Below are 10747 nucleotides of genomic sequence, written 5' to 3' on the forward strand. Positions count from 1 at the left end.
AAGGGAATTTGCCTAAACAAGAAAACCCGATTTATACGGCCGAAAAAAAATTTCCGAAAAAAACTGATTCAGCCGTATTTTAGAGAACCTTCCATCTTTATGAATAAAATCAGAAAAAACTATAATGAAGTGATTTCGCACAAAGTCCAAAAAAACCCATTTTAAGCACTTTTAGGCTCAAATTTGCCCAGAATGTTTTCTTTTCGAAAATCGAGCTCCGTCACTTTCTGGGAATCACCATTTTGCATCACTGTGCAAAAAATCAGAAAAAACTAATGAGCCAATCCCGAGATTGGCAACAGACAAACAGACGAACGGACGGACGAACGGACTAACATCGGTTAATTTAAAGGACCTCCACCCACCGGCGGGGTAGGTCCAAAAAGTGGATACATGTTTTCTTATAAGAACGTTCAACATGTTTTAGTCTTAAACTGTTCATAATATTTTGGACATCGAAGTCTAATGTTCTTTTGTTCTTATAACAAAACGTGTATAATGTATTATTACAAGAAGAAAAACTACTGTTTACTGACTAATAAATAACGATCCTCATTTTTACCAAACGATTTATGCTTCAGATGATATTTAGTACAAAGCCGATGAACCAAGGCACGATCTTCTTTCGTTAAGTTCTTTGAAAACTTAATCTCCTCTTGTTTGGAGTCTCTTAAGAAATCCAACAAAGTGCTTTCCACTGAACTTTTTCGGACAGTCCGATCGTCATAGCTGTGTCCGAAACCAACCCGATTTTCAACGGATTCAACAAAAACGGGTTCACTAATGCCGTGCGAGTACTTACCAACACCGCTACTCCCGTCCCAGCCCATTTTCTTTAACAATTTACTACCTAAGTTATCATCAGCAATCTTGGGTGCATTTTCATAAGATTCCTTAACTAAATTCCCCTTGTCAATTTCAGTTACTTTATCATGGTTGATTCGATCTTTGTAAACAATCTCCTGGTATTTCTTCAAATAATCAAGTCCCTTTTCAGCACAGAGTCTTTTAGTATCTTTCTTGTTTTCCCCGTAAGATTGCGCTATCATACGCCCGTCTACGTATAACGTACACTTATACTTATCTAACGTCATTTCTTCGACGTATTCATTTATTTTCTTGCATTTTTGACAACTTTCGTTTACAGCACCGATCGTACTCAATATGTAATTTCCAGATTCCCCAGCTATTTGATTCTCCATTTCTTTTGATGGTAAATAAATCTTTAATCCTCGGATATGGTTTGGATGGTTCACGTCTATATTGGTTGTTGTTGTTGTTGTTGTGTTTTCTGATTCTGTTGTGTCTTTTTTGAAATATTTTGAATAATGTTCTTGGGGTGTGTTTAGTTTTCTTTTACCACCTTGAAAATATAGAAACGTAGACAATAAATAAAAACTAATCGGGGAGAGCACCTAAGCAAACCTAAGAAGTTTTTTAAAATATTGGGAAAAAACATTAAACATCACCCTAGTTAGCGTTAAAAATGCTATTTAAAGTCCATAGATAGATCAAAGATACGTCAGACACAATAACTATCAAAATACGTTTGAGAAAATCGAAAAGAAAATTAGAGATATCCATCCCGTAAAACGACAGTGATTTGGTATAGCTTCGTTAAAATTGCTTTCATCATCTAGATTTCTATATTAAGCAAATTTAAGATTATAAAAAAGGGGTTCTTTCGTTGAAATACACGTTTTTCTCTGTTTCATTTTCATAAGAACGTAGACCTTAAGTTGTTCTTAGCTTTTCTGGGATTTAAGTCAAAACTAAGTCATAAAGTGTTCTTATTTTCATCACTTTGTGAGTATTCGGGTCTAATTTTTTTTTTAAATTGCAGGCTTGTGAGATATGGATAGTAAAAGAATAGAACAATAGAGTTCTTACTTCTTTTTACCTTGCGGGGGACCCGTTCGTGTGCCTAGATCTTCACCACTACCAGACGCTTTGACAAATTTCACTTTGGGTGTGGCAGCATCTAAAAGCTTTTTGATGTTCTCATCCACTTCTGGTGGCAGTCTAGCATGACAATCTTCTAATGTTGCTATGAAAAGACAGAAATTGCAATAATATACCTTTAGTTATTCGTTGTCCCCGAAATTTAAAAAATGCTGACTCACTAAATTAAAGTAAAATTCCTCACCAAATTTCAAATTTTTCAGGAATTTCACTGGTTTCCAGAAATCAATCATCCACAAAATCAGTCCCCGAAAAACGAAATATTAAATTTTCTACATACACCTATTATTATCAACATCCTTAAAGCGCAAAGAGGCTGGGTACCAGTGTACCAGTGTGATGATTGACGTCAGACGTCAGAAATTTATTTTATTGATGTTCTTACAGAAACAAATTCCTCTCTGGTATAAGCCTGGGGGTATATTATGGCCGCGGCATACTTATAGCCATAAAGGGTACTAACCCTACCATCACCTCTTAACTAGGTGATTTTCCCACCCCCTACTTAGAAGCCGATTACCAAGAAAAACCTTGGAAAATCACCCTGGAAAATGCCTTGTAATACATAGTAATCGCTTTCAACACACCAAAATGTCAGAGAGCTCCAAATCCGGAAAGTCTCCTGCAAAAATGGCATCTTTCAAAATTAAAAAATCAAGAAATTCTCATATACCTTGTACTTGTTCGCCATAGTTACATCCCATGAATATCCAATTACTCCATGCCATTGACAAAGATGCTAGTTTATCACCACTGAAGAACTCTTGATTGGATTCTAGAAAGGATCTTCGTGCATGCCATTCGTGATCAGCTTCCCAAGCCACACGTGGTATGTCCAAATATGAATCCATAATTCTTATTTTCTATTATTCTTTTTTTACTGGTTAGTTCTGAAAAGTATGAAAAAAAGATTGTGAAAATAACATGATCTAGTACAATGAAAATAATGTTGAGGAGGTTGAGGGTTGAGTATCATTTTCTTTCCCATTAAATGAAAAATTGCTTTCAAATATCCTTTTAAGAAGCTTTGATTATACGGTATCAGAGTATCATAAGCCCTTTTGATCATTATAAAAAAATCATATTTACAGTGTAATTTACAAATTAACAAGATTCTTTTTTAACAAAATCTATCTTGGTCACAATTGGTTTTATTTTTTGCCGTTTATCGATCCATATTAATAATAGTCCAAACTGACTACAACGATTCGAGCTCCAGTTTAAAACAACGTATTCAAATGACACCACTCAGGATCTCATGATGCACGATGCTTTTCCAGTAGGCGTACCAGCCTGGTTCCCACATACACAAGTACGTATAGGTTTTGGCAAATTCAACGACTTCTCTTGATATTGTTAAGACCAACCATAATGTCGAAGGAAAATCCGATCGCCCTACAATTAACCTGGTGTTTTGAAGCCAGTCAAAGCATCTAGTCGATCCAGTATAATTGTCGATGCTTTACCATACACAATGGAAGAGCAACATCTGGTAATAAGCCAATTACCACTTTTTTCTTTTCAAAAGCTCAGGTAGAGTTTTTCTGCAGTACCAATGTGAAAATCTTATCATTCTCTTTTCTTTCGCTTTGAAGGCGGTTGAGTGACTGCATTTTTGTCATCATTGCCATTCGTCTCCATAGGTTCAGCTGCTTCGATTTTTATGTCTGGTGTATCACTGTCCATTTTTGTTTCTTTAGACTTGCTGCAATCACCTTCCGTACTTTCTAGTAGAAAATAATTAATTGATAATGATTAATACCGAGGTTAATAAAACTTTACAAAAGCCAGTCCAAAAGTGTGGCAAGAGATACAAGAAGATAAAAAAACAACAAATATATTAAGTTAAGTTATTCAACCATGATTCTTGTAATAAAAGTTTTCTTGGTTGAAGCGATTTAAATTTCAAAATCAAACCTGAGTTGTCATTCTTTTCTTTCTCCTAAGGAAGGAACCAAGAGAAAAATATTAAAGAACCCTGGCTAGAGAAAGCAATTTTAAGATGGCTAACATGAGATTAAAGTAGACAGGTTACGTTTATGTTGATTTTTATTCGATCAATTTTTTTTTACTTTTTTGTATTTTACAACATAAGTAAATTATTTTCTATAAATCTCCACTCTTCTGAAATGAAGTAAGGGTTGGCCAACAGGGCACATGTAGGTTCTCTTAAATTAACGCGTCTTTTATAGTATTTCCAATTTGTCTTTTATGATATATAAACCCCCCTTCTCACAAACACACTGGAACCCCTTTCCCACTGGAAAAATTTTCCAAAATATCGTCCCCGGTGGAATAATATTAAGCAGTTATTATTGGACAAAGTCGAATCCAATATGCAAAAATATTGGGCGTGCGAGAAAAGATATTGGACGAGGCTTCACCGAGCCCAATATCTTTTCTCGTAGTAAAGAAGCCAATCAAGTGTCGCTATTTACGCGCATCAGATAATAATCTCCAATATTTGTCCCCACTGAAAATAATCAAACAAACCGATCCTCATTGCGAAACACTATGTTATTTTTCCCATCCCCAATGAATTTTCTGACTTGAAAACAAAAGAATTGAAATTCCCAGCCATAAAAATATGGGAGCATCAATCCCCATCAGGTTTTAGTTCGTTATTTCTATCCTCACTGGCTGAAAAAATCCTACCAGGTTTGTGAGAAGGGGGTGTATATATAATGTCCATGATGAAGAGTTATGTCAATAACTTATGAATAGCAAACAAAAGATGAAGACACTCTTAAAAATGAAACAATAATTAACCTGGACCATTTTTGGAGGAAAATTTTGGGCAAAGTTGGCTAAGAGCATATCGACACGTTGTCTTTGAAAATGAGAGCTGACTTCATGGGCTTTGTTCTTCTTAGGTGGAGCTTTTGGTTTGTCATTTTCTCCATCTAAAATTTTTACCAATAATTTAACTCATCAACACCTTGGAAATTTTGTTCATTAACTTTGATAAAACGGCCATTGATAAAGAATTATTGTAAAAAGTTATCAACTTTTAAATAGAGGAACACCTTTCTTTGTTGGTTTGCAAATTAGCATTGGACATTGAAAGGAAAAAGACAGTTGATTGAAAAAGCTATGGGACAGTTGTATTTAAAAAAACCTTCATAAACTGTAGTTTCATGAACTGTAGTAAACAAGGGCTTTAAGAAGAAATATTCTTAAATCTGAGCATGAAATTAGAATAAAACAATTAAAAGAAGCTAAAATTTGGGATGACAACATGAAAAAGCTTTTAATGTCACAAACCTTTGAAGACCCACCAGTAACCTTTGGATGGATTGTAATGAGAGTAGGATTGTGCTAAGAATGAAAAATAAAGATCAAGAAATCAGCAGTTGCACCATCAATTGTTATCTTTTTGCAAAAATAAAGTTACTTCTGAGAACACTCCACTTTTGAAGCGTTGGTAAATACAGTGGCTTGATAATTTCACATATTTGGCAATTCTTCAGCTACTTATTACCATATTACTTTGAATAACTTACAATTGTATTCTTTCAAACTAATTTTGACCCATTTTTACATGTCTAAAATGACTATTTGCAATCAAGAAAACAAAAATGCAAAACAAGGTTTACATAGCATTCACTTAACATTGAAAATAAACTTGGTTGAAGATTATTAATTATAAACTGCTGGCTTCTTTTAAAGGCCCCTCCTACATACCAAAATATTTAGATACCTTAAGGGAACTGATTTTTGTGGAACCTATTTTCGCAGGAACTAATTTTCTACCACAAAAATTGGTTGCACAAATACTGTAATTCTCGAAGACTCCTACGAAAATGAAAGAAAATTAGTTCCGCAAAAAAACGGAAATTTCTTACCTTACCCTTATTAAGGTAAAACGCCTGGGCTGTTTATTCGAATTAATACGATGATAAAGATTTTCACAATTCTGGTGGTCCATTAAAAATAAATATGAATACCTTCTTCAAAAGCAGATTGCAGTTTGTGGATTGAGGACAGCTGGAAAAAACAAAAACGAATTTCATTAGTTGATTTGTAATCGTATTCTCATGGGTTTTAACGAAATTCCAAATTGTTGACGTCAAATTTGAATTTTTTTTTGAGAGAAATGTCAAAAACTTTAGAATGCTGACCAAGAAAACATGAAATTCCTGGTCAAAATGTCAACATTGAAGTTTCCATGCATTCTAAGTCAATCCCAACAATATATTCATGGATTTAACAAATTAATGAGCATGGATTTAAGAAATGAGATAAAAGGAGCAGTTCGAAATTCATTACCGTAACATGACTCTTTTATCCAAACAATTTCTGTTCAAACTTCTTATAAAAGTATTAAAATCAAAAGGCAAGTTGAATAGTGATATTTTTAAAAACACTTTCAAAATCTCTTACAAGTCTTGAATTGATCATGGATCCGACATCAGGAGCCTGGTAAACAATACCAGCCAAGATGTAATATAGCGCCAAATGGGTAGCTAAAAATTAAATAAAAAATTAAAGCTATATACTACATGGCGATGATAATACCCTTTTCATTCGTTTCATAATATTCTTTACCAATAAAAAAAGTTATTTTGCTTTTTATTGGGTTGGCTCCAATCGTTTTTATTTTAGAAGTCATGGTTTCAGCACACTTTTCAGGTTCCCCCAATGAAGCATGGTGGTATACCCAGCTAATGATTTTGGTCCCCTTAAAATTTGCCTCAAGTTAGGTACTTCCATTAACCTAAAAGTCTGATTAAGGTGCTATGAAATGACAGCCACAAATCAAAACAAAATTTTTGACTTAGAACAAAGTTGAAAATTGAAATCTGGAATGCAGAATTGTCTGCGTTTCAATAGAAAAATACTGGGGAACAACCCCCAAAGTCTCTATCAGAACAGCTACGTACCCTCAAAGAATTGGTAACATCATCATACTGCTAATTTCAGCTCCCTCTAACAACTAGGCCTGGATCCGCTTTATAAATTTTTTAGGGGTGGGGCTGAAACCCTGTAACTCAATACACCACGAGGCTCTTTCTAATAAAACACAATCTGACAGGACAAACATCAATATTATCTGATATTTTGCATTATCTTTATAGCATGTAACAAACTTCTTGCAAGATTTTTGCTATTCAGGGTTTTCATAATGAATGGTAAAAAGTTTAAATATACTTTGATTAGGTGAATGTCTCATTTGTTTTCTAATGACATAGAGGATTGGATCTTGACCATGAATTAGTCTGTATTCAACACCTGTCATATAGCTGGAAAAGAAATCAAATATATTATTATATACTTGCACAAACAGAATCATTGCCCCTTAATCGGGCCTTTCATAGCATGTTGCTGTCTATGGTCATAGGTTTGTTCTTGAACAAACAGCACTTTATCTGATACACAAAGTGTACACATTACAAACAAACATTTGACTATATTGCTACCTCAAGGGAACTAATTTTCATATTGTAAGATTTTTCGGCAAAAATAGCAAAATTAGAACCCGCTAATGCGTTATATGTTTGGCAAAACGTGTTTTGGCAGGCCTAATTTCAAAAAGGCATCAGTCTGTTCAGTCTGGATTGGTTGTCATACATGATCAAAAAGTGGGAAAATCATATCTATTTATACAGTGTCCCAAAAATTAGTTTTAAATAAGGTATAAAATCTTCAAAACTCACTATCTAAACTGGGCTATAGTTTATCAACCAAAAGATATTCAATTCCCAAGATGATTGAATAGGTTTTGGACATTGACATACAAATCAAAAAGTTTGCATAAATCATGAGGATTTATAAACTTTATATAAAAACTGTCCCTTTTTTCAGGACACACTGTATCCAAGTTGTTACAGTAGATAGAAACAATAGACTTATAGACCTGTTTAGACTGATATATTCATACAGTTATCAAGTTGCTCAGCTTAAATGTTTATAAGAGTGCTCAATCGAGGGAGCGTTTCTTATTATCAAGAAAAAAACAACTACTGCATTTTCTTCAGTACTTTGAGTTTCATGTCTTTACACGGCAATCATCAGCTGCTAATTTAAAAATTTTTTTATATCAATATATGTTCATACAGTTAAATAAAGAAAAAAGAAGTTTGAACAAAGGGAAGATTAAAACTTACTCTAATTGAGTTGGTTCAAGCCTTTGCATTTTTACTTGTTCATTATTGCATGTTTTATCATAAAAGGTGTTGCTTCTTTGACAAAAATAATCCAAAACATTTTCTGAATTTAATATTGGTATCCAAGCACTATCATGCCATGATATAGAAAATTTATTATCTGTTGAGCTTGCAGCCATTATCAAAAGGAATCTATTTAAATCTGTAAATAAGTTTAAGTATACCCAGTGATATCAATTTCAAAGAAAAAAGGGCCAAGGAAGTTTTCTCAGGAATAAGAAAGGTTAGCTATGTGATTTTCATCCTTAAAATGAGAATTTCTGTAATTATAATTAAACTAGCCGGTAACCGGCATCGCATGTAGTTTTAGCTGTTGCTGAACACATTTTAAAGTCCTTTGGATGTTGGGAAGGTGGCTTAAAACACAATGAAATCAAAATTAAATGGAAGAGTTCTCTTCAAAGTTTGACTCTACACCTCCCAGGTGACGTATCTTTTAACCATATTTTGAAAATAGAGATTTTTAAAATATGGCAAAAATGATCAGAAAGGGCGCCATTAAAACTATACCATACCAGCGACCTGCGACGTCCGAGACGGCTCTGCAATTAGATTTTTCTCGCTTCGCTTACTTTACATTTGCCATAGTTCTTGATGATTAGGAAAACTTTAATGTCAAGATAAGAGGAGTTAAATTATAGACATGACACGAGATTCGTCAAAAAAAGGCAGCTCAGGGGGGGGGTATTTAGGCAAGAGAAGGATACGGGTATATGCCCCCCTTAAGGGTGCCTTTTTAATGGCAGTCCCTGTATAGGTTGAAAAATCAGATAACCAAACTTCAGTCTCACTAAAGAGTCGGTAAAAATAGGAAAAAACTTCAACTCCCCCCCCCCCCAGAAAGATAGAAATTTGGTCAAATTAGTTCCAATAAGGGAATTTTAAATAGAGAATTATAATTTCATGTTGCTTTTTATAAAACAGTTAGGATTAACCGCCTAAATAGGAACAAATTTTTCGATTTCACAACTACCGTGGAGTGGTCCTAAATCCGACAGCCCTGCCTAAATCCGACAGCCCTGCCTAAATCCGACCCCCCAAATAATTGCTATGAAAAAAAATTCTATGTTTACAAACATTCCCTCTCCAAGTTAAGCAATAAACTATATTGCAAGAATTCTCGAAACAAAACATCTAACAAGATGACTAAAATGTCAAGAAGTCAATTAATGTGATAAAAAAGTGTGAGTTGTAAAAATAATTACCTCTATTATTCTGAATTTGTTGCTCGTGTTTAAAACGTTAAAGGGATAATCCAATACTAGAACAAAAGACGCTAGCAAATAAACTTGTTTCATTTTATCCAGCAAACTTAAAAACGATTCACGGAAAGTTTGTGAGGGAATTGCGAGAGAAATGAAGTTGAGATAGACTAGCACCAGAAGCTTCGAAGCTTTCAAAATGGAAGCGAAATAATTTGATCAGTGAAAATTTTATATTTTTACCACTGATTAAATATACTTTTAGGTGTCTATAACATGTTAATATTATCAAAATCATAAAGTGTTTTTATTCAACTATCTTTGTGCAAAGTTTCAATGTTTATTTTTCTATGATGCTGAAGATACAAGAAGATATTTAATGTCAAGGTTGAATTCTTTTGCTAACCAATTTATATAGAACTATATCTTCTCTTGCTTCTTTCAGTTAAATAACAATGTAGTCAATTTTGAACACTCAAGAGGAGAAAGAGATTTCTATTTTCTCTCGAAAGTGTGCATATGGATCTGAGAAGTGAAATGAAACTCATCAACAAGACAAGAAAGACTTGTTCATCTCTCGAAAGTGTGCATATATGGATCTGAGAAGTGAATGAAACTCATCAAGACAAGAAAGCCTTGTTCAAAGAAGATTTTCATGGTTCGTACTTCAAAATATGGGACGTTTTTGTTCATCCAATGACTTGAAAAATCAACTCTGGAGACTGTGTCTACATAACTTCAGAATACTTCGATAGAATCATGGAACGCGGATATTATTTTCTCGATAAAAGCACTGTATCATGAGATTTTGCACGAACCAAATAAAATGAAGTGAAAAGTAACTCTACGATGAACGAAAAACTCTGGTTAGTTCTGAGCATCATATTGTACTGATTTGGGATTTTATGAAATAATGTTGAGGAAGTAGCAGCAGGACACATTGATTTGATTAAATTTAAAATCCTGTGACTATCATTGAAAATTAAGATCAAACCATCGATCAAGGGACTTTAAGTCTTCTTGTGCTTCTGGCATGGTTCGACTCTGAAGCTACATATCTCTGCACCCTTTTTGAAAGTCCTCGTACATGCTATGATTTGGGAACAGTTGAACATATTTTTCATGTACCAGTTTGTTTCGTGATGGATGGACATAGCTGCATTTTTTACAGTGGTATGGATATGCTGCTGTAAGAAGAACTGTTTACATTTTATTTACGTTGTTAACTTGAGTGAATGTGGAATATTGTGACTGATGTTGTATGAAGTGACGATAAATACATATACTCAATGATAAAATTATACTGAATTATAAGATATTAAAAACATTTTCTGCTAAAAAAAGGAAGTATTTTTTCAACAACAGTTTTGATAAAATTTTATTAACTAGGCAACTTTTTTCCCTATGAAGTGCTAC

The 10747-nt window shown here is 33.8% G+C and overlaps 2 protein-coding genes across 2 annotated transcripts; both read right to left on the reverse strand.

The window, feature by feature from the left end:
* Window positions 1–429: 429 nt before the first annotated feature.
* LOC136823309 (NF-kappa-B-repressing factor-like) lies at window positions 430–2852 on the reverse strand. Its single transcript, XM_067079491.1, has 3 exons — window positions 2636–2852; window positions 1901–2047; window positions 430–1363 (listed from the first exon to the last, which is right to left on the reverse strand). Exons 1-3 carry the CDS (start codon window positions 2811–2813, stop codon window positions 522–524), a joined length of 1167 nt encoding a protein of 388 aa, XP_066935592.1. The 5' UTR covers window positions 2814–2852; the 3' UTR covers window positions 430–521.
* Window positions 2853–2965: 113 nt separating this feature from the next.
* LOC136823314 (mediator of RNA polymerase II transcription subunit 6-like) lies at window positions 2966–8297 on the reverse strand. The gene is made up of 8 exons (XM_067079497.1): window positions 8070–8297; window positions 7114–7205; window positions 6346–6428; window positions 5910–5949; window positions 5227–5280; window positions 4732–4865; window positions 3880–3904; window positions 2966–3689 (listed from the first exon to the last, which is right to left on the reverse strand). The coding sequence occupies exons 1-8, from the start codon at window positions 8246–8248 to the stop codon at window positions 3532–3534; spliced, it is 765 nt and encodes a 254-aa protein (XP_066935598.1). The 5' UTR covers window positions 8249–8297; the 3' UTR covers window positions 2966–3531.
* Window positions 8298–10747: the final 2450 nt, after the last annotated feature.

This window comes from Clytia hemisphaerica, unplaced genomic scaffold (genome assembly GCF_902728285.1).
Source record: "Clytia hemisphaerica strain Z4C2 unplaced genomic scaffold, Clytia hemisphaerica genome assembly, whole genome shotgun sequence".
NCBI classification, from domain to species: Eukaryota; Metazoa; Cnidaria; class Hydrozoa; order Leptothecata; family Clytiidae; genus Clytia; species Clytia hemisphaerica.